Source organism: Triturus cristatus, chromosome 5_2 (genome assembly GCF_964204655.1).
Source record: "Triturus cristatus chromosome 5_2, aTriCri1.1, whole genome shotgun sequence".
Lineage (NCBI taxonomy): Eukaryota > Metazoa > Chordata > Amphibia > Caudata > Salamandridae > Triturus > Triturus cristatus.
In genome coordinates, this window is record NC_140588.1 from 928,865,698 (window position 1) to 928,890,653 (window position 24,956).

At 48.3% G+C, this 24,956-nt stretch overlaps 1 protein-coding gene across 2 annotated transcripts in view; it reads left to right on the top strand.

Annotated features, from left to right (window-relative positions):
* STAG2 (STAG2 cohesin complex component) overlaps positions 1-24,956 on the top strand; it is a 1,427,207-nt gene that overhangs the window by 455,986 nt on the left and 946,265 nt on the right. For both annotated transcript variants that reach the window (XM_085608133.1, XM_085608134.1), the window contains exon 11: positions 20,559-20,632. In XM_085608133.1, the coding sequence (XP_085464259.1) occupies positions 20,559-20,632 (74 nt within the window). The remainder of the gene's footprint in view (positions 1-20,558; positions 20,633-24,956) is intronic.

Genomic DNA, 24,956 nt, shown 5'->3' on the forward strand with positions numbered 1-24,956 from the left:
CAGACCGTGATAGATACCCTTCCAAACCATCCCCACTTTGCAACACCACTACATACTTGAAGTACTGCGTAGGGCTGCACAGTATCATAGTCGAAATGCACACTCTGGAGGAGCAGGAAGATTTCCTCGTTGAAACACTATCCAAAACTTAACGCGCAGTCTAGTTTTTACCAATAGTAAAACGCATGCTTAAACCCACCAGAGATTTTTAAACAGCCAGTAAAATAAAGGGTCTTCACACCACAGGTTGATAAGAAATACAAACCATCAACTGACCCAATTTAGATCAAAGGGCATGTTCCACCTGTTTCTCTAGTAATACATGCAGGCAGAAAAAGGGCCAACTCACAGGGTACTGGGGATGCTCCTCCTACTGAAAAGGAAAGCAAAAAACATGACACTGCAGGTAAGCATGTAGCAGCGCAGGCAGTGAACCACCTGCGGATTGCAAATTTTGTAGGCCTCCTCTCCAGATATAACAGCGCACAATGGGATGGGATGCAGGAATTGCTCCAACATCTTCGTGACCTATAAAATAAAAAAGACTCCGAATTAGAGGAGATATCTAATGTCACAATACAATGTGCCTTAGATGCAGCAGATACGAGCGCAAGTGCAGTCAACACCAGTATTATCATTAGACGCCATGCTTGACTAAGAGTATCGTTTTTTTTTTTTTTGATAACCAGTTTTATTGATTTTGTGAGACCAACAAGAGATAATACCAGCTGTTCGTACATTTAGTCGTGCAAGACAAGTACAAGAGGAAATCACACCAGCATAGGGAGCTGATAGACCAGGCAAAAACAGCGTTGCAACCATTCCAGTCCACGATTATTCAGTAAGAGTATTAGTCTTCCACCACCCCGACCCATTTGCCCCACGTCCTACAAAATTTCTTCGGGCAACCTCTGGCCCCATACACGGGCCACTCCTGTGTGGCGCACCAATCCACCCCTCTGCACCAGAATGTCATGGTGGGGGCAGCCGAGCTCAGCCAATTGGCCGCAATGTCCCTTTTGGCCACCATCAGTGCCGTGTTTAGAAAGAGTTTTTCAGCTCTAGAGCCATCCATCCCCTCGGTGATACCCAGAAGGACATTTGTTGGGTTAAGGGGAGCCTCCCAGCCCAGGACCTCAGTGAATTACCTTGTTACTGACTCCCAGTAGCGCTTGATTGTGGAGTGTGAGAAAGTGCCATCTTTCTTGCATGGTATGCCCCCCACTTTTTACTGAATTGCTGATGTACTTTGACTGAATGTGCCCTGGGCTCCTGCCAATCAGGTACCCAGGGCCTGTGTTCCTTCCCTAAAACTGCATGACAGCCTAAACCCAGTTGCATTTCTGGCCACAGGTCAGCCCCTGGTAAATGGTACCATAGGTACCCAGAGCACTGTGACCAGAGAAGGCCCCCAAGGGCTGCAGCACTTATTGTGCCACCCTTAGGGGTCCTGTACCCTTACACACACACACTGCCTTTGCAGGCTGAGTGTCTGGGTGCAGAACTAAACCGAGTCGACAGGGCACACATCCCTGTGTGCCATGCCCACAACACACACTGCCCTGGCATAGATCAGCCACCCCTCTAGCTGGGTGCCCTATGCCAGTGGTGTGGGCACAGGTGCATGAGCTCTGTACCCCTACAGTACCCAGGTCCATTTGTGGGTACTGTAAGTGCAGTGCTGCCGTTTAAGAGTATATAGTGCTGGGAGATCGTCCACATGAACTCCACAGCACCATGATGGCTGCACTGAAGACTGAAACGTTTGATATCAAACTTCTCAGCACATTAAACCCGCACTGATGCCAGTGTGGGATTTAATGTACAATGAACGACAGAGGGCATCTTAGAGATTCCCCCTGAACCTAACCTAAAGGTCTTGTCTGAGGGGCTGCCTAGGCTGCCACACAGCAGACATTTTGCCGGACCCCTGGGTAGAGTGCCATCCGCTCTCCTGGGCCTGCAACAATGCACATCCTGGGCGAGGTGCTAAGTCTCCTCCCCCAGGATGGGCGGGGAAGCTTCAAAGGCATACCGCCTTTGTGAGCTTCTCCAGGCCACTTGCTGTACTCAGCAACTGTCCGCTACCGGTTCTGACCCCCACTCTGGCGGGAAGACTGGCCGGAAACCCCAAGGAAGGAAAGGGAGTGTGCCAGCCTCTGCCCTGCAACCCCACCCCTCAGGTGGGGGAGGCTAGGTGAAGCACATCTCTGGGATCTCGCCATCTTGAAGATGGGAAGCCCTGCCCAATCAGGACTAGGCTACTGCCCCCCACCCACAGGAGAGTGGCAGGATAGGGGGTCTACCCACCCCAGCCCAGGGCAGGGACCTATTGGTCCCTGCCCTTTACTTACCTGTAACGCCCCTAAGTCTAGTATTTAGTACCCTGAACAAGAAGACCTGCCGTGTAGCTGCTAACAAGAGGAAGACACCAACTGCTTTGGCCCCAGCTCTACCGGCCTGTCGACCCTTGAACCTGCTCCTGCTAAACCCCGGCATCTCCAATGGTCAGCAACCTCACAAACCACGGAGGACCTGGCTACCTTGTGACTTTAAGCAACTGGGACTCCCACGAAAAGTGGTACTGCTCAAAGCAAGTAACTGACCCCTGGCATCAGCCAGGAACCGCGAACCCTGCACACTCTGCACCCGCCAAGCCTGGCATGTGCTGGAGTGGACAAATACAATGAGGACGTCCCCCTGGTGACTGTGACCCCGAATCCAGCACCAAAGGACCCACCTTGACGCTCCGGACGACGCCTGCAGCCTCAGAACCAGGGACCCCTCCAACCGTGACCAGCAGAGGGTAAGATTTCCCGACACCAAAAGGCACCCCTGCACCCGCCGCCCTGCGGCTCCCTGTGCCTAACTCTTGGGTGCCTACCTATCCTCCAACTACCCCACTTACCTCTCGAAGTGGTGGTCGCACCTGTAGAATCTTCGTCCCCAAGTTTACAGCCTTTGTCCGTTCTTGAGCTTCTCCATTGCAATCCATTGAGCGCCCGACCGTTCAAATGCACCCTGCACCCAGCCGCCCGAGTGGCCCTGGCAGTGCAACTTCTACTCTAAACTACTTCCCCATTTGCCCTGAGCAAGTGACCAGGAGCCCATCTCCCACAGCCGTGTGGCCTGCTAGCCATCAGCCACCAACCGAAGGCCCCCTGCCTCCCATAGGTTAACATTGGGCCGAACTCACTCTGCACCCGTCTGTGTACTTACCTGACCCTGGGAGACCCTGAGTCTATGCCCAGAACCTTAACTCTGCCAGTTGAGAACTTACCCAAAAGCCGATAACTTTTTTCTTCCATAGGTTAACATTGACTGGTTTCACTTGGAAATTCTTCTAAGTGTGGAGTTTCTAAACTTTAAAATATTCACCTAAAATCAACCGAGTAAAGAAAACGAAAATACTCACCTGCTATCAGGAGAGATCCAGTGTTGGATCTTGGTGCCCAGCACTGACCCTGAAAAGTAATTACAACCATACTTACCGCTAACCCAATTTTCTCCCATAGGACATCATTGACTGTTTTTCTGTGAAATTTCTTCTAAGTGTCGATTTTTGCAAATTACAAATATTCTTTAAAAATCGCTCCAACTGTGAAAACGTAATTACTTACCCGTTTTAGATAGATGTCCCAGTGCTGAACCTAGGAGCCCAGCACTGGATTACAAACGTAACGAGAACATACTTTACCTGTAATTTGAATTTTCTTCCATCGGAAACCATTGACTGTTTTTCTGTGAAATTTTTTCTAAGTGTCAATTTTGCAAACTTACAAATATTCGTTAGTAATCGCCTCTATAACAAAAACCCATTCTTTCAACTGTTAACAGGTGGTGCATCAGTGCTAGATCCAGGATCCAACACTGACTTAGAAAAAGTAACAATAACCCCACTTACCTGCTAAGTGAGTTTCCTCCCATAGGATAACATTGGTGATTCTATTAGAAAAAGTTTCTAAGAGTCCACTTTTAAAATACCAAAATATTGATTAAAAATCACAACAGTAACTAAAACGTATTTAGCCACCTGTTTCCAGGAACTGTCCCAGGACTGAATCTAGGATCCAGTCCTGGAGTTAGAAAAGTAATCCTAAAAGTAATCAATTGCATTTACTTAGAAATTCCCATTGAGCTCATTGTATAATTGTTTGAATTGTGTTGCCGATTGCAACAAACTATTGCATTCAAAAGTCTATTGCCTATTGAAAAGTATTTAACTAAAGCATCTCATTCCGAGAAAGTATATTTTGATACCTATTGTTGGTTCTAAAATAAAACAACCATACATTTTTATATACAAACCATTGGCCTAGAGTTCAGTTATTGAGTGTGTGAGACCATTTGCTGACCGAGTGTGTACAACAAATGCTTTACACTGCCCTCTGATACTGCCTTACTGCTCGACCAAGCTACCACTTTAGAGAATAAGGTTATATCTAACTTTAGCCTCTGTGAAACCTCTGGGGACTGTGGACTCTGCGCAAACTGTACCTATTTGGGAACAGTATATACAGAGCCACTTTCCTATACGGAGCAAAGCCATACCATGTGATAAAAGTTAGCTTGTGGGTGGCTGCAGCGCAGACGGGATGCATCGGGTCAGCGCCCGGCGTGGTGGATTCGCAGCGGCGTAAGATAGGCAGTGTGAAGATAGTATATTTGAACTAGGCGAAGCCTTGCCGAGGCTGTGACTGTTTTGGGAACCATCAATATGTCCCTCCAATTGTCTGCATCCAGGGACCCGGGCCAACACTCCCATCTGTCCCTGAATTGTGATAGTGTGTTGAGGGTGTTATTGGTAAGGGAGCAGTAGATATGGGAGATCCCTCCCTTCCCTAGGTTACCGGTCATGGTCTGGGCTTCGGGCGGGGTATATTTGGGCAGGGAGGTGCCTTCTGAGATGTGAGTGTGGAGGGCATGGCGTATCTGCAGGTAACGGTAAAACTGGGAAGCATGGAGGGAGTAGAGTCTGCAATTCTTGGAAAGTGCGTATGTGGCTCCCACCCCAGACATCCCCCAGTAGTGAAATGCCAATGAGATCCCACGTTCTAAAACCAGAGAGGTTGGCAACTTTATCCTACCAGTGGGTGTGACGCAGAGAAGCCCGCCAGGCCAAAAGCACCCTGCGCGTGACTTCAGGTAGAGTTTGGGAAATGATGCTCCCATACAACATCCTCTGAATGTTCGACAAGCCCAGGGTGTGTAGCTCCAAGCGGTATGCCGGGTCAGACCAGCCACCGTTACACCAATCATGCACTGTGAGGAGCCGAGTTGCTAAATAGTAAAGGTAGAGATTGTCATCCCCAGGCTGCCATCAAAGGGTGGGATCCGGCACTGGGCGAGGGCCAGCCTAGGCCACCGACCTCCCGCACAAGAACCTGATGGCCATGCTGTCCAGCTCCCGGAACCACAACCTTGAGAAGGAGAGGTGCATATTCAGAAGCATTTAAAGGTATCTGGGCAGGATCATTATTTTAAATGGAGCTATTCTGCCCATAGCGTTCAGTGGCAGGGTTTGCCACTTGAGGAGGTCAGCTCGAAACTTTTTCACTAGCGGGGGTTACAATGAGTGACCGAGCGATGTCAGGGAGGAGGGCAACCCAGATTCCCAGGTACTTGAAGGACTGTAGCCGAAGAGGTATCGACTGCCAATCAAAGCACTCTTTCGAAAGGTGAAGGGGGACCAGAACGGATTTGACAGAGTTCAGTCGAAGGCCGGAGGTTAGTTGTTAAAAAAATCAAGGCCCCAGAGGCATCGGGCCCTGACCGAGTTGGATCTGCTAAGAATAGCAGAACATCATCAGCATAGAGGGCGATCTTATCTTCCTCCAATCCGTGCCTTCTCCATCCCGTGAGGAACTGGTCAGATCGGGCAAGACAGGCAAAGGGCTCCATCGCCAACGCGAAGAGGAGGGGCGAGAGGGGGCATCCTTGCCTCGTACCCCTTCTGATGGGAAAGGGGTGTGACAGGTCTCCGTTGACTAGTACCTGGGCCCTTGGTTTGCAATAGTGCCTTAACCAGGCCGCGGAAAGGGGCTCCAAAACCCACTTCCATCAAAACCGCCTCCAGGTATCGCCAATCCACTGAGTCGAATGCCTTCTCGAAATCCACGAGAAAAAGAGATTAGTAGGGGGGTCAGCTGTTGTCGATTCGCTAAAGCGAGGTGGACACGTCTGAGGCAGTGCTGTGTTCCCCGGGAGGGCATAAATCCTCTATGGTCGGGGTGGACCAGTTTGGCCAGGTAGGGTTGTATGCGATTGGCTAGGATAGAGGCGAATATTTTGAGCTCCGAGTTAATGAGGGAGATGGGGCGGTAATCAGGGCAGTGCTTCGGGGGAGGCTGAGACTTGGGGATCACCACTATAGTGGCTATATCCATCTCGGGACGGAATGAGCCTTGATCAGATGCCTCCTGATACACCTCTAGAAGGTGGGGAATCAGCATATCTCGGTAGGACGCATAGAACTCCTGTGGGAGTCTGTCCGGCCCTGGTGTCTTATCTGCAGCCATACATGATATGGCATCGTTGAACTCCTCTGGGGTGACACTGAGGTCTAGCACCTCTGCCTCAGACTCGCTGAGTCGCGGGAGGGAAATCTGCTCGCGCTGGAGGAGTTCCGGGAGGCTGTGCAGAGTAAAGAGTAGCATAGTAGGTGGCGAAGCATTGGACCACTGCAACGGGGGCTCGCTGGATTGCTTCATCTGAGCCGATCACCTCAGGAATGATACGGTTGGCCATCGGGTAAGTGGCCAGATGGTGAAGGAGTTTCCCATTTTTGTCTTCCCACCCATACTCGCGCCATGGAGGACCTCCACAGCAACTTGGCAGCCTCCTGGGAGGTCTGGTTAATCTCGTCCCTCAAATGCTAGTCTCCTTTCTTGGGCTTCAGTTCGCTCCTCTGGAGCTTGAGCCTCAATTGGAACAGCCTGGGCCTCCAGGAGTGTGAGGTGGGAGTCCTGCTTCACAGGGAGGCTGCCCATCCGCATTGCCTCTGGGGTATGGTCCGATAAACCTCTGGGGAGGATGGTGACAATCCAGGGCCGGCAGGAAAACATAATTGAGTTGTGTTTGCGTGTGATGGGATGCTGATGTGTGGGTGTAGAGTAGAGTTGTCGAATGCCAGAGTCTCCAGGCGGTCCCTCGACCTAAAGTGGCAGCCCAATTCAACAGGAGGTTAGATTGAGCGATTCTGGAGGCAGAAGGGGCCTGGTCAGGGTCCATAACTGCATTAAAGTCTCCCCCAACGATGGTCGTCCCCAGTGGCAGGGCTGCAACCAGTGTAGCAAGACGCTGAAATGTGGTGGTCAGTAGTGGGGGTGGAGGGGGGAGTATACAGCGATCCAGTTCAGAGGCCGGTCCTCAAGAATCCCTTCCAAGATGACAAAGGAGCCCTTAGGGTCATGGGTTGCTTTACTCACCATGAGTGGAAGACCACGTCGCACCAGGACAGCCACCCCTCGTGATCCCGGTTAAAGCCGGAGTGCCAGACTCCTCCATAACCATAGCGTGCCAGGAAAGGGCAATGGTTGCCTACCAGGTGGGTCTCTTGGAGCAGCAGTATGTCTATAGTTTGATGCTGGGCATAATGCAGGACCGCTGTGCGCTTGACCTTATCCAGCAAGCCGTTAACATTCCAAGCCATTATGTGAAGCGACACCTTCTCTGTATAGGTGTCAGACACAGGGAAAGCGGGTGAAGGACAGGACACCTAGCATGAGTGGCCGGTGTGGGCCGAATGGTGCATTTGCGGGGTTTTTGTCAAACATATTTTTATTAAGGTTTCTGACAGAGTACATCGTATTACATTACCATTGCGTTCTTCACATGAGTGATGTTTAAGAATGTTTACAAAAATTGACACAGTGAATAGTCCTGCATATTGCTAGGGCCAGTCCCCAGCCTAAACATAGTGAAATGCACACTTTAGGGGTACAGCGTCGAACATAACAGGGCTTAGGGTAAGTCCCCACACTCTTCACAGTGTGGCAAGTAATGCTAGAAATGTCCCATCGACCTTTGTGGCAGCTCTCTATGGAGTCCTTCTGAATCGAGGGTGTTGTATAGAAAGTACTACAGTGAAGTAGAAACGTCTCCTAACTGTGGAGTAATGAACAGCAAGTAATTAACCAACCCCTCCCCACCTCCCTCCCGCAACATGGTGGCGGCATATCAAAGAAGAGGAAAAACGTCTACTGCAGATTGCTTGGTAGGTTGCACTTCATATCTGGAAGAGGTGGAGTGCCCTAATGGAGGGAGGACAGACAGCGGATGGAAGATCACGGGAAAGAAAGGTGACCAGAGAGCCCCATTTGAATTCAAAGTTTTTAAAATCATCTCCGAAGATGTCCGACATTCGCTCTAGACTCAGGAGTTTCCATAACCTAGAATGCCAGAGAGAAGTGGCCGGGGCCTCTCCTTTTTCATGCCGCTGCTAATGTAAGCTTTGCAGTCCCTATACAGAGCCACATGATCTTTTTGTCCGCCCGGGTCTGGTGTTCTAAGGATGGGTCCCGAAGTCCCAATAGGACCTCCGCCATGTTAGTTGGGATAGGGTATCCGAGCATGTCTTTGATATGGGCGAGGATTTCTTCCCAGAAAGGCCTTATGTGCGGGCAATCCCACCAGATATGTTGGAAGTCTCCCAGAAGTCCCTCCAGCACCTATCAAAGGACCCGGGAAAGATCTGTAGAAGTTTGGAGGGATGAAGGTACCAGTCCATCATGGTCTTAAGGTGTGCCTCCGTGAGATCGATGGAGTGGTTGAACTTCGTGATATCAGACCATAAGTGGGACCACTCCTCATCCGAGATATCTTGTTGTAGGATACCCTCCCACATTGACATGTAGCGTGGGCGTGGAGAGAGTGTAGTGGTGAGGAGAAACTTGTATATAAAGGAAATCGTGCCCTTCATGGAGCTCGCCTTAGTGAGAGAAGATTCAAATTTTGTCAGGGGACGGGTAGCGGCCTCCTGGACTTGTGGTGTGAGGGCCCATTGTAGGAGTTGGTAGTAGCTTTATCTCTCTGTGGTCTGTAGGTTGCACTCCCTTTTGCAACTGTCAAAGGTAAATGGGTCAAAATTATGGACAAGGTGTATTAGGGCTAGGGATCTCCCCCTCTCGCCAAGCATCGAAAGGACCTGACTGTAGTCCCGAAGGGAATGCAGGATTAAAGTGCAATGGTGTGAAGGGGGAGGGAAAGGAGGTCCATCTCTTGTCGCCAGAGTCCCATACCATAAGTGTTGTGCGTGTAGGAGTGCTAATATAAGCATTCTTAGGCCTATCTTGTTTGGGGCGCCAGATCAGATCCCATATGGTCCGTCCTGTCACACTTCGATCCATATGCAGCCAGTGTTTGTCTGATTCATATTTTGACCATTCTGTCAGTACACGTAATTGGGCGGCCTTATAATACAAGTGTATGTCTGGAAGTCCGACTGCACCCCTCTCTCTAAGCGGCGCAGTATCGTAAAGGAGAAGCGCGCCCGTCTCCCTTGCCATATAAAATTCAAGATCAGAGTCTTGACACGTTGAAAGAAGTCTCTCTCCAGTTTAATGGGTAGGGCTTGAAATTGGTGAAGACGCTTGGGGAGGAGAGTCATTTTTATGGCATGAATGCGACCCATCCATGAGAGGAAGAGGGGTTTCCATTTGTTGAGCTCTGTTTGGATAAGTGAGAGCATAGGAGGGAAGTTGGCAGAGTATAGACCTCCCACTTTTGGTGTAATCTGGACGCCCAGGTACTGAATAGAGGAGGTGGTCCACTGGAGGGGTGTGAGAGGTTGGAGACCCTGCACTTCTGCTGGCGGGAGTGTGAGATTGAGAATAAAGGACTTACCTAAATTTACTTTGAAGCCTGCTACTGTTTCAAATCGGGCTAGTTCCGATTGTAGAGGTGGGAGTGATGTCGCCGGATCTGTGAGGGATAATAGGACATCATCAGCGAATAGGGAAATTTGATGCTGTTCTCCCGTGAAAGGGATCCCTTGGATTGTAGGGTTTGCTCAAATTGCCGCTGCAAGGGGTTCGATACTAAGGGCGAAAAGTAGGGGGGTGAGTGGGCACCCCTGTCCGGTACCTCTGGAGTGGAGGAATGAGGGAGAGACCACACCGTTGACCATCACCCGAGAGTGGGGTTGAAAGTAGTTAGCCCGGACCATAGTGAGAAATTTGGATGCAAAACCAAAAGCCGACAGAGTATGGAACAGGAACTCCCAGTCCACCCTATCGAAAGCCTTCTCCACTTCTTGCCCGGCAAGGACCACTGAAATCTGGCGTCTATTGGCCTTCTCGATTAGGTGTACGATGCGACGGGTGTTGTGTTTGGTGCCCCTTGATAAAACCTGATTGGTCCGGGTGTATAAGGTCAGGCATAAGATCGTTCAACCGTTTAGCTAAGATGGAGGAGTAGAGCTTCGCATCGAGGTTGAGCAAAGCGATGGGTCTGTAGGAGGCGCAAGCTTCAGGGTCTTTTCCCGGCTTAGGAATAACAGTAATCACCGCTTCTGACAAAGAGCCGGTGGTGTAACCTGTCTCCGTCATCTTGTTAAAGAGTCGAGTGAGATGTGGGATGATGGGGGCAAAGGTTTTGTAGAATTGAGCTGTATACCCATCTGGGCCAGGGACTTAATGTAGCTTGAGGGCCTTAATAGCCACGGTAACGTCTTCATGGGTGATAGAGGCAGTAAGTAGCTCATTCCACTCTGGGGAGACTTTTGGGAGCTGAAGGGACTGTAGATAGTCTCGTTGGGCTTCCGGATCGAAGTGATCACAAGTGTATAGGGCTTTATAAAAGGACCCAAAGAGTTCCGCTTTTATCTCGTCGCTATGGGTGAGATCTCCCGAGGTCCCGCCAATATGTTCCCTTACCCGTTTATCCTTGAGTTGCCTAGCGAGATGTTTGCCAATCTTGTTGCCCTGGGAGTAAGACAAATGGCGCAATTTCAATAGCGTAAATTCCGCCCTATTATAAATGGCTCGAAGTTTACCCCGCAGAGCTGTTAAACTACAGAGGGCTTGCCTAGTGGGATTCAGTTTATGAGCTTGTTCTGTGGAGGCCAGTTCTTTTCCCTTTCTGTAGTGCGTTGTGAATTTAGTGCAGAATTGAGGGAAATACATTTCCCCTGGAAGACTGACTCAAAGGTGTCCCAGGTTGTAAATTCCGATGTGTCTGCAGGTATGTTAATATCAAAGAATTCGGTGATAGCCTCCCTTAGTTTAGTGCAAGAGGCCTTATCTCATGCAGTCTGGAAAAACCACCTAGGGGAGGCAGGGTTGCCCACCCTCCAAGACAGAGAGATTGCTAGGAGACTGATCAGAGATGGAAAGGGGGAATATCTTAGCTTCTTGAAGGTCGCCTAGGAGTGAGTGGCTGATAAAAAATGTAGTCCAGTCGCGAGTAAGTGCGGTGCACATGGGAGTAGAATGTGAAGTCTCTGGAAGTAGGGTATAGGGTACGTCATGTATCTAGGAGTCCCATGTCTTGGAATCTTTGTTGAATATCTGCAGAAAAGGAACCAGTGTCTGAGCGCTGTGGTTAAGTGCTATCCAAGTCCTTATGCCAAGTTAAATTGAAGTCGCCCATGAGAATTAACTGTCCTTCTGAGAAGTCCAATATTTTCCCCAGGAGGGTATGTAGAAAAGCCGTCTGGCCCGTGTTGGGAGCGTACACCGCTACCAAAGTACTGACTTTCCCCATCATACAACCTTTTCCCATAAGCCAGCGACCATCCCCCCCCCCCTGTGTTTCGTTAATGTGGAGGATCTGTAAATCAGTGGATAGTTTTTATGGCGAAGCCGTGTGTCCTCAGATCTGGCGACGGTAGTTTCTTGTAGGGCTACCACATCTAGGTAGTGATCTACAATGTACTTCCAGACCTTCTGGCGTTTCTGTGGCGAGTTAAGACCCTTGACGTTCCATGTACCTATGGTAAGTGTCATAATGTTAGTATTAAAAGCAGCATTTCAATAAAAGCCCCACCAGGCCTGTCAGGACCCAAGTGAACAAGTGACCCTGGAGATTAGTCCACCCCCCCCCCCCCCCCCAATGCGATAAAAAGGTATTGTGCAATCCGCAAGTTGTTCCGTACAGAATGTTAGAAAGCCGCCACCATGACTCACCCATCCCCTCCCTACAAACCCCAACAAAAGTAAAGAACAAAATCTAAACCATTGTGATAACAATATTAAATACATCATCAATATCCCATTAGGGGTAATAAAACGCCACAGGAGAACGCGGAGTCAAAGGACCGAGGTCCCTGTCTGCGCCCATCCCGGAGCAATGCCTAGGGAATTGACAGCAAAACATCTGTGAGGCGTCAGCGAGTTACCCCAGTATTGGAACTTTCATAGATTCTCATGCTTTGTATCATTCCCCGTCGTCGGAATGGGAGCCTCGGTAACAAAAATATATATATATATATACATATGTATAACCATAGAAACAAAAGAGAAAAATAGGCCTAGGCCTCATCTCATTTTGTAGTATATCACCCTCTTTGTGTAAAAGAGCCCAAACTTTTGCCAGGGCCAATCAGCACAGCCTCACCCTCTGGAACCTTCCTGAGAGAGCTCAGAGCCTCAGATTTTTCTACCGCACGTTGTGCTAGGGAGTCTCCACTGAGCTCTGCTCAGTTTTTCACAGAGTTACTTTTGGTTATCTTTATTACCATCTTTTGAGACAGAATGTCAGAAAAGGAGAAGAAAGCTTTATTTAGGGCTTGTGCCTCTTGTGGGAAGAAGAGACTGTTTGTGGAAGACAGGCATGAGAACTGCATATACTGCCTGTACCCGGAACACAAGGCCACCGACTGCAAAATCTGTCGGACCTTCTCGACCAAGACCTTGAGAGACAGAGAGGGGCACTTGCTGACGTGGCTGCAGAAGATAAAGACCAGGGAGGTCATTTCTTCGGATGAGGAAGGATCTATCTCTGGTACCTCCTCCAGGAGATCGAAGAAGAGGGGTAGGTCATCACCCTCCACTTCTGCGGAACCCCCTCTCAAGGTTCCTCTCAAAGCCCCTCACGGGATCTCTGACAGGTCTGAGGAGGCTGGTCCCAAAAAATCTCCTCACGACAGTGTAAAGGAGAGGCAGGGACGGGCTACTGTGGACATAGCCCCTAAGGACAATAAGGGGGTTGCTACATCTACCCCTCCGTCCCAGAAGGAGAAACCTGTAAAGAAACAGGCTGCAGAAACTCCTCAGTCGGTGCCACTGAAGAAACCGCGTCCGTCGACGCAGGCGGCAGCAGGTACGTCGACGACGATCTCCTCAATTAAGCCTATTTCCATAGGGTCGTCCACGAGACCGTCGACAATATCTACTTCGTCGACGGCGGTGTCGACGACGAGGACCACGTCGACGACGACGAGTTCGTCGATGTTGATGACTACAAGTTCGTCGACGAGACTGTCGACGGGTGCTCCGCCGACGATGAAACATACTACGTCGACGAAAAAGAAAGCTCCGTCGACGACTGCTCCGTCGACGACTGCTCCGTCGACGACTGCTCCGTCGACGACTGCTCCGTCGACGACTGCTCCGTCGACGACTGCTCCGTCGACGACTGCTCCGTCGACGACTGCTCCGAGGACGACTGCTCCGTCGACGACTGCTCCGTCGACGAGGATTACAGGACTGTCGACGGCCTCATCGTCGACGACGATTTCAGCTCCGTCGACGACAGTTGCCTTTCAGTCGTCGTCGAGTGCGTCGACATTGGAAATCCCGTTGCCATCGACTCCGTCGACGAGACCGCCGACGGGACCGTCGACGACGAAAAATTTGGATTTTTCAACCCAAAGATTAGTGATTACACCGGACATGACTTCCCCTAGGCGGGTCACGCCTTTGCCACCATCCATGCTTCTCGAGGACTCGGAGGAGGATGAGGAGGATGGGCAGTTTGGGGACGCAAACAGCCTTTCAGACCTGAATGTCAAACAGCAGGACACAGATACGGAGGAGTTTTATGGCCCAGAGGGGCAGGAGGGGCACCAACAGGGATTACGCCCCCGCCCTATAAGGCAGGATCTAATTGCCTTGCCAGTGGCTCTGGTGTCGGATTTGCAACAGATGCTGCAAGACTATAGATCTCGTTTTCCGACATTGCCGGATCGCACTCCAGTGCGTCCTTCTCCTTTGGAAGTGCCACGTGACATACCAATGGACTTGCCACCTCTACCAAGAGAGGTACCTCGGTCCATTTCACCAGTGCTGCCCTTAGTGGTTCCCCAACCTTCAGGTACGGAACCTGCTGATGATGACGCGGACGATGGAGATACGGACGAAGACGACGAGGGACAGGTGATCCCTCTTACAGATCCAGGCGATCCAGATGGGGACCCTGATGATACACAGGATCCTGATGCTGTAGGCCGAGAGACAAATATATCGCCTCCGGTGGACATTGGGGGTTTCCATAATTTGATGGAACGGGCATCCAAGAGGTTTGGTTTGCCCTTTACGGTGGAGCAGTCCGACTGCTTCCTTTATGACTTTAAAGCCCAATATAGGAAGTCTGTAAGATCAATTCCCATTATAGAACATGTCTGGGATGAGGGACTGAAGACAATGCAGAATCCAGCAACCGTCATTCCGGTTCTTCCCCGGCTGGAGAAGAAATACAAGGCACCAGAGGGCAGTCCTGCGTGTCTTCTAGGACAACCTAAGCCGGATTCTGTTATTTCTCAAGCTGCTCAAAGTAAATCTAAGAATCCGTCCACTCCTTTAACCACGCCTCCAGATAAAGAAGGCAGAAGACTGGACAATGTGGGTAAAAGATTCTCCACCATGGCCAGCTTGTTGGTGCGGGCAGCTAATTCTCTGGCTATTCTGGGCAGATACGACCGCCAGATGTGGTGTGATATGGAACCATTCCTGGACCAGCTACCAGAAACTAGTCAAGACGAAGCCAGACAGGTGCTGATGGAGGGAGAACGATGCTCTTCGGAAGTCATCGACTGTGCGATGGACATTGCCTCAACTGCTTTCAGGGCTTTGGCGGGCTCAGCCGTCTTGCGCCGCCAAGGCTGGTTGAAGGCGACTTGGTTTCGCCAGGAGGTCCAGAATAAGATCTTGGACCTCCCCTTTGACGGAGAGATGCTTTTTGGAAAGCATGTGGATGACGCCCTCCAAGGCATTAAAAAGGACACCGATACAGCTAAGTCCTTAGGCTCTTTGACCTACCGTAAGGTGCCATTTAAGGGGGCACGTGGTCGGGGGTTTTCTAACTACAGAGGAAACCAACGACAGTATTCCTCTCAATCTGGACAGTCCTATAAAGGACAATATTCCAGCCAGCGCCAAGGACAGTCGGCGTCTTTCTCTCGGCAGTCCCAGAGAGGACGTCAGAATCGTCAGGGACGAGACAACGCCAAGAGGCAATAGCGGCCTCCTGGCTCTGGCTACTGTTCCTCCCCTGCCACAAACACCGGTCGGGGGCAGGATATCTTTTTGTCTGGACAGCTGGGTGCGTTTAACATCAGACCGGTGGGTCTTGAACATAGTTCAGAGTGGCCATACGTTGGAGTTCCAAGATCTTCCTCCAACAAGAGCTCCAGACGCCCGTGCAGCGAAACATCTCCGACTATTACATCTCGAAGCCCACCAGCTTTTCATCAAGGGGGCGATAGAGCCTGTGCCACTTTCACAAAGGGGCAAGGGGTTTTATTCCAGGTTCTTCCTGGTTCGGAAGACGGAGGAGGCATGGCGTCCTATACTAGACCTCAGGGAGCTCAACACCTATCTCATCAAGCTCTCTTTCAGGATGGTCACACTCCAGGATATTCTAAGGCTGCTCAATCCGGGAGATTTTTTGGCATCCCTGGATTTAGAGGATGCTTACTTTCATGTTCCGATCCACCCAGCTCACAGGCAATATCTACGCTTCACAGTAGGCAAGAGCCATTTCCAGTTCAAGGTGCTCCCGTTTGGCCTTCGGTCGGCACCCCGCATTTTCACGAAGATGCTGGCACCAGTAGCTGCTTTCCTGAGGAAGCAGTCCTTGGAAGTGTTCCCGTACTTGGACGACTGGCTCATCAAGGCTCCATCGTTCAGGGCAACGTCTCAGGCTGTGTCAACTTGCATAAGATTGTTCGCCCATTTGGGTCTTCAGCTCAATGTGTCCAAGTCGGAACTGATACCCTCCAGGTCACGGAAGTTCCTTGGGGCAATTCTGGACACGAGACGATGCACGGCTCGTCCGTCAGAGGAGCGTCAGGGCAAACTGGCCGCTTCCGCTCGTCTAATACTGCACAAGAGACATGTATCGGTTCGACAGTACAAGTCCTTGCTCGGATCAATCTCATCCTGCATACCTTTGATACCGCATTGCAGGCTACATATGCGTCCTCTACAGGAGGAGCTGGACAAACAGTGGCGTCAGGCAGAAGGATCGTTCAACGACAAAGTATGGATAACACCTGCCATGCGCACGGCTTGCGAATGGTGGCTGGTGAAGGAAAACATCGCAGGAGGGTTAACGTTCCGAGTCCCTCCTTCTCCTATGGTGGTGACCACGGATGCTTCCCTAGAAGGGTGGGGAGCTGTCCTCCAGGAGCTTCAGGTCAGCGGTCACTGGAGTCCAGCAGACAGACTGCGCCACATCAATCTTTTGGAGCTGAGGGCCATTCACTTAGCCTTGCTGGCGTTCCTCCCCAGACTTCAGAACCGTGCAGTGCTGGTCCGGACAGACAACACTACGGCCATGCACTATATAAACAAGCAAGGGGGAACGAGATCACGGACGCTGTCCAAAGAAGCTCAGGTGATCTGGGAATTTGCCATCTCTCACGGGATCACTCTGCGAGCCGAGCACCTGGCGGGGTGTCTCAACATCACAGCGGATGCTCTAAGTCGGCAGACGAAGGTGACACACGAGTGGGAGCTGGATCAGGCCACTCTGGAGGCAGTGTTCAAGAAATGGGGTACTCCGACCATAGACCTCTTTGCGACCCCGGAGAACGCCAAGTGCCGGTTTTACGCAAGCAAGGTTCCCCAGCGAGGGTCTCTGGGGAATGCCCTTTCGATTGCTTGGTTCGGCGCATTTTGCTACGCCTTTCCTCCAATTCCCCTCATTCCTCGAGTTCTCAGGAAGGTCAGGGCAGAACCATGCAAAATGATCCTCATTGCTCCAGCATGGGCGCGGCAGTTCTGGTACTCGGAACTCCTACTTCTCTCCCAAGATCGCCAGATTCGCTTGCCACTGATTCCATCTCTGTTATCGAGAAATCAGGGGCAAGTCCTCCATCCGGATCCGGAATCACTTCACTTGTCAGCGTGGCTCCTGAACACAGAGAATTCCGCCATCTGAATCTGTCTAAGGAATGCAGGGATGTTCTATCTCAGGCACGGGCACCAAGCACTAATAAGACCTACAGGGCAAAGTGGAAGAGATTTTGCCTTTGGTGCCAGAGGAATAAACTCCATCCTTACAAATCCCGGCCACATCAGATTCTGCCCTATATCCTGTCCCTGGCTAAATCAGGTCTGGCGCACTCTTCGATCAAGGTGCATCTGGCTGCCTTATCCCGCTTTCGACGGAAGACATCGGGGCCATCTCTATGGTCTGCAAGAATTGTTAAGCAGTTCCTTAAGGGGTTATTTCGGATGTATCCTCCGGTCCGGCCACCTCCGCCTATCTGGCAACTTAACCTGGTACTGGCTCAACTGATGAAAGCGCCCTTTGAGCCGATTCACAAAGCGGACTTGAAGTTCCTATCTTGGAAACTGGCCCTTCTCCTAGCATTGACTTCGGCTAGGAGAGTTAGTGAACTCCAGGCTCTCTCTATAGTGGAGCCTTTTCTACAGTTCAAGAGGGATGTCATGATTTTGAGAACCAACCCAAAATTCATCCCGAAGGTGCCTTCGGAGTTTCATTTGAATGAACCCTTAATTTTGAACTCCTTTTTTCCGCGTCCTTCCACTCAAGCGGAACGAACATTGCATTCTTTGGATGTCCAAAGATGCCTGAAATTCTATCTGGAGCGCACACGCTCTTTCAGAAAGTCTACTCAACTATTTATCGCCTACAGTGCACCACGGAAGGGGTTACCGCTCGCTAAGAGTGGCATTTCCCGCTGGATCTCCAGTGCAATTCAGTACTGTCATCAGGCTGCGTGCAAACCTTTGGATAAAAGGGCCCGGGCGCATTCTACGAGAGCGATGGCGTCTTCAGTGGCTCTCTTTGCTGGAGTGGCGATTAAGGACATCTGCAGGGCAGCAACGTGGAGCAGTGTACACACCTTCACGAAGCACTACTGCCTGGAATCGGTGGGACGAGCTGACGCTGCGGTTGGTCAAGCAGTCCTCCGGAATCTTTTTCAATGAGAGGTGAGCTTTCCCTACAATCCCTCCATCCTGGTAAGCACATTTGGTTTCAGTAATGGTTGTTTTATCATGTGCACTGAGATGATTTTGTAAAGCCATGTAATTACCGAAATGTGCTTGTCGTGATCTACTGCTTGCTATTCTGATACAAAGCATGAGAATCTATGAAAGTTCCAATACTGGGGTAAGAAAACAAGTTACTTACCTGTAACTTTGGTTCCCCAGTATTGGTAACTTTCATAGATTCTCATGCGCCCACCCACCTCCCCTGGGAAAGCTCTGCCGGTTTACTAAGGTAGTGGCTGTTGGCACAACGGCTACGAAAATCTGAGGCTCTGAGCTCTCTCAGGAAGGTTCCAGAGGGTGAGGCTGTGCTGATTGGCCCTGGCAAAAGTTTGGGCTCTTTTACACAAAGAGGGTGATATACTACAAAATGAGATGAGGCCTAGGCCTATTTTTCTCTTTTGTTTCTATGGTTATACATATGTATATATATATATATATTTTTGTTACCGAGGCTCCCATTCCGACGACGGGGAATGATACAAAGCATGAGAATCTATGAAAGTTACCAATACTGGGGAACCAAAGTTACAGGTAAGTAACTTGTTTTCTTATTGTTGAGGAGGGCCTCCATTTGTCATAATTTAGCCCTGTTCCCCCGTGTGTGCTTCGAAACAATACAGGCGGACCTTGGGATAAAAGAGGTATATTGGAGTGTATATACGGGGCCAAGCACAGCGCAGCACCAACAGCATTAAGGAGACAGTCCACCAGGACCTGTTGCAGTTGTGAAGCTCTTCCGTGGGTGAAAGTCTGAGCCAGCAGGTGGGAGAGAGGTGCATGTAGTATGGGAGGGCTGCTGAAAATCAGGGTGTGTACAAACATTACTGGGGTCCTTCAGAGGATGTATGGCCGCAGTAGCTCGCCGGGCAGACAGCAGGAGTCATTGGCGCCTTTACCCGGGATCCGCCGCCATTTTAAGGTCGGGCACGGAGGCCGCGAGGCAGCGCCGCCGGGTGAGCGTCCGCATATGTAAGCTGAAGGCGCTCGCTGCGGTTCGCGCTGGCGGCCGGCTCACCTCAGGCGCGCTGGCTGATGAAAGGAAGCTGAAATCAGGAGGCGTTCTCTATTAGGTTACACTTAGCAGCACTTGCTGTATACATGCAAAACAGGCAACATGTGTTTAAGATTCCTGTTAAAGCTTTTATGGAGCGATAAAAAAAAAAGAAAAAGGTATTCCTCCATCCATTCCACCAGCCTGGAATCTTTATATAGTTATCACCAGGCTGATGGGTCCTTCTTTTTAACCACTACATCAATGCTATATACAGTTCCTCACATGGAAGGCAACATTCTTAATGGCTGTAACTTCTCTCAGACGGATAAGTAAAGTTCAAACGCTCACTCTAGAAGAACCTTTCTTCCACATATGTCCTGATAAGTTGGTACGAAGAACAAACCCCAAATTTCCCTGGAAAGTAGTTTAAATCTTTCATGCAAACCAAACCATTGAGCTTCTAGTCTTTTTTCTGAAACCGGACTCCGTGGCAGAAAGAGCTCTAAACACACTTGATCTTAAAAGAGCAGTAATATGCTACATCAATAGAACAAAACCTTTTCTTAAAACTAGACGTTTTGTAGCCTTTTCAAACCCTCAAAGGGGCTCACCAATACCTAAAGTATGAATTGCAAGGTGGATGGTAAAATGTATACAAACTTGCTACCGCAGAGCTAAACGATTGCTACCTCGAGCTTTGAGTTCATTCCACATGTAAAAAAAATAAAAAGGGTGTCTGACTTTCCTAGGAAACATTCCACTAAGTGAAAGCTCTGAGGTAGCTACATGAAACAACCCATATACGTTCACAAAACGCTATAGTGTTAATGACTTTGCTAACCAACAAGCTAGTGGGTCAAGCTGTATTGTGAACACTTTTTCAAAGATCTATTTTATTACTAGCCGGCCACCTCATTATGAGAGTACTGCTTTACATTCAGTGCTAAGCCTATGACCTCTATAATGTCCATAGAAGGACCCTACAAACCTCAATTTCTGTCTTAGTTTTACTAACTTTCTCACGTTCTATCGCTTTTTCTGCCTTCTCTCTCTATGAAATCAGAATTGCTAATTTATGTAAGGATTGCAGTATTTTGAAAATTGTAAAGTTTGTTGGGAAACTGTTAGTGATTTTGTTGTGGTTATTTTCTTTTCAAAAGCTTCAAGAAAATCAAGATGAAATTGAAAATATGATGAATGCAATATTTAAAGGTGTTTTTGTGCATCGATATCGGTAAGTTCTTAATTAGTTTGGGGCCTGGAACAATTGTTTCATACTTAATTTGACTTACTGTTTACAACCATGTGGCTTTGTATTTTGGGAACACATGATTCTAATCTGCTGCTTGCGATCTGATAAACCTTGTGTGTTTATTTTATAACCTAACCAGTCTGATATTAAATATTGCATTACAAATTAACTAATTGGTCAAACAGCACATTTTAACATCAGTACTTAACCAACAGGTTTGGAATGCTAATATATCTTAGGATGAATGTTTTCATCTGTGTTGCACATATTGTTGAGTTAGAGGACGGACATATTGCTCTTGAAACTGTCTCTTGAGTCATAGATTCTCCCCACACTCAAGTGGTTACGAATAGCATATTACAAATGTGTATATTTTAAATTTAGATGTGCAGGATCTACTATGCTATTTGTTACCATCATTGAGTGTGGTTAAGGGCCAAGACTTAAGAGGTAACTCCTTGAGTGGGTCATAATGTCCCTCCCCTACCTTTTTTAATTTGGAAGGGAAACCAATCTGATCTTCTTGCACGTATTACACAATTGAATACCATCAATGATCGTATACAATTCACTCATGAAATCAGTACTAATCACATCTCCTTTCTGGATGTTGACGTTACTATACAGAACAATCAATTAGTCACCTCTGTTTTTACAAAAACTACCGATCGCAACAATTTGTTACATTTCTCCAGTTTTCATCAAAAATCCCTCAAAAAACATCTGCCTTACTCCCAATTATTGAGGATTAAACGTATTTCATCCACTGAAGAAATTTTTCATGAACACAGTAGTAAACTCATTGATAAATTCAAAAAAAGATCATGCCCAGCCTCAATTCTTCAAGAAGCAGTCAACAGAGCCAAAACTAAGAATCGTACTGACCTACTCCAAAAACAGACTCCCATTGATTCCACAGATTCACGATTGACATTTGTATCTAAATTTTCTACCAAAAGTATTAAAATTAAGAAAGTCATTCGTAAATACTGGCCATTACTACAAGCTGAACCAGATTTCAAAGGAACTTTTCACCAATTTCCTATTTTCGCCTACCAACGCACGCGCAATTTGCAACAACTACTCAACAAGAGCCCTCCTCAATCTGATCAAAAGTATAAAGGTACTTTCCCTTGTTTAAACTGTGGTAGCTGCAATAACATCATTAAGGGCACTACATTAATGCATCCTACCAAAGGCACACCCATCAAACTAAGAGTCACGGCTACTTGTGATACGAGCAATGTTGTGTACTTACTAAAATGTCCATGTGGACTACCATATGTTCGCAAGAATTCATTCCGTGCACCCCAGGGGACTCAATGAACGACTTGAATTTAGTTGTTGTTTATAATTTTTTCACTTCCATTACATTGATGTATCTAACTTCCATTATTAATACGTATTTTTTTACTCTTTTTCACTCTTAGCTTAACTGCATTTCCTTCTTTTTTTTCCTGCTTTCTATTTTCCCCTATAAGTTTATTTGTATGTATTACGAATGTTTCATTTTTTGAAATTACTTCAGATAATTTATTATTTTCTGTAGCCATAATTCACCAGATACATTGTTTTGTCATCTTTATGAATTTTTATTCGTAATCACCAAATTTCATGTTCATTCACTCCATCCACTCTACATTCGCGTTTATTTCATTTCGACTACTTTGCACAGTATTTTTTTCATTTCTATTGCATGACGGCGATCACTTCCGGGTCTTTCCTTTATGTTTCCGGTGTCAAACGTACGCGTTACTAACCATTCTCGATGTGGTCCCGCGCACATCACCGTGTTTACAGGTACGTGCAAACACATGATCTGAGTTAACGAAGCTTTGCACCCCATTTACTACCACCCTTTAGCTATGTTTAGTACCTTTTGATACGCGCTGATAACACAGCGTGTATGTTTTCCGTACACTGTTGTGATTATGGGAACTGTTGCTTTAATCCACGGGCTCAAATTCTTGTCACTTTTTTAACATATTCCATTTTCCCACCGGCACAATAATGAATTAGGCATTTGTAAATGTTTTGTCATTTCTAACACTTTGCATGCCGCTCGTACCTTCTTTACCACGTTCTTTTTTAATTGGCACCATTTTTTTCAAGCTTTCATTCTTCAAACGCTTATTATGAGAATAAATGCTCTTAGTGTTCTGGTGAAGGTCCACGTTGACCTTTGCACTTTTTATTAATATCTTTTAGTCACGTATTTTTCATTGCATTCCGAAAGACTTGGACTTTAGCTTAATTCACCTTTTTCCTATTGTGTTTAGGAAAATCCCCCTGATGAAGGGCTAGACCCGAAATGCATCGGAATTCTGAATAACTTTCCAATTGTATGGATTACATATATGTGAACCACATCTTTATTTGAGAAATGACAGAGTATGAGAATCATCATACATGGATTATTCATCATTGATTAAACACCTTATCTAACCTAATTACATTGGAGTTACCATTTTAATGCAAACAATTGTATCGTCGTTTCTGGAGTGCTACGTGAGGACGTCTTTTCCCTTAGACGCTAATTTTGCCTCCCCTACCCTAACCATGGTAAAAAAATGGCATAGTAGACTGCAGATATGCATGAATAGTTTATGCTCTGTTTGTAATTGTGCAATAGTTAAACACAAAGGTATATAACTATATGTTCGAGGCATATGAGCTGCAGAATTCATACTTTTGCATAGATCACCATCTGGTGTTGGGCTCGGATGCTTGCATCTGGTTGTTGTCTTGGAAGAAGTCTTTTGTAGTCATGAGATAGGTGACTCCTCCCTTGGATGATAGTGCGCATGGGCATCAACTCCATCCTCAGTTTTTTTCCACCATCGGGTTCGGATGTAACCTCAGCACTCTGGTTTGGTACCATGTTTTCCAAACCTTTTCGATGCGCAAACCATCCCAAACTCGACAGTATTGTCTCGGGTGCCTTTCAACACGCTAACCCAAATACTAGATTCCGGTCGTTGACACGGGCCGCTGGGCCTAACGATGCTATTCGGGCCTATGGCAATGGAAAAAACATTCAAAAAATGCCCCCAGTGTGGAGCTAAATTTCCACACAGCGACCAACACAAGGTCAGCAACCTTTGTCTCTCGCTGGAGCACGAAGAAAAGGATTGCCAAGCCTGCGCCTCCTTCCGGTCCAAGAAAACTATCTGTGATCGCCAGGCTCGACGACACGTTATGGCGCAACAGGCTGCACCGGTGCCAGAAGACATCTTTGATGAAGGCCCTGACGTTCCAGAGGCAGAGGATTTGGAGGATCTCGACATCGTATCCGAAGCAGAGGACTCCGACTCTGATGACCACATCACTCTAGGTCAACGAGTGAGTACAACTGCCCCTGTCCCAACCCCACCCAAAAAAACAAAGGCTCCGGTCAAGACTTCGCCTGTAGGCCTTAGTCACGACCGAAAGAACACTTTAGAAGCCCCGCCTCTGGGCCCAGCTCCGAAAACAAATGAAAAGCCTTCCGGCGGCTCGGGACCGAGCAAGCCGCACGTCAGTGCTCCTAAAACAGTTGATGCCGAAAGCGGGAACACATCCTACTTCCGCTATCTCCAAAAAGGCCACTGCACCGAGCACTCGGGCATCGAAAGAACAAAAGGCCTCGGATCCGAAGAAACCTCAACCTTCGCATCTGAAAAAGATTTAGGACTCGAAGCCCAAGGACTCACAAACCCCTTCTAAGGCTACTGAACCCAAATCCAAACCACGTTCAGAACCGAAAAGATCGGCGCCGAAGGGAGACGCCGAAGCGGAAGAACTGTTTCGACCAGATCCTATCGATCCGAAACAGAAAACATTGCATGTGGACCCTAAAACAGTCCATATTGTCAATATCCCGCGTAACAAGAGGAAATTGGACACCCCAGAGAGCCCTGAGGTGCTTGTGAAGAAAAGACTGTGAAACTTCACCATTAAGACCCTCTTCTCCTGTTCTTCCTACTAAACCTTCCTCTCCTCCTAAGTCTCCCATACTTCCTCCATACTCACTACCACCACAGGATGATGATGACCTAGGGGGTGGGGGTGGAAATAATGACCCTTACAATGATCCTGATGAAGACACTAACATACCACAGGACATATGGGACGACTACAAAGACCCTGTAGATCCTCCAGACCATCCTGATCCAGACCCTACAAGGCCATCTCCATCAAATGACAACATTGGGTTTAGTCAGCTCATTGATAGGACTGCCCAATATCATGGCGTCAAAATGCATTCAGACCCTACGGAGGAAGACTTCCTGGTAGACAGTTTTGCAAAGTCACAAAAGACAGTACA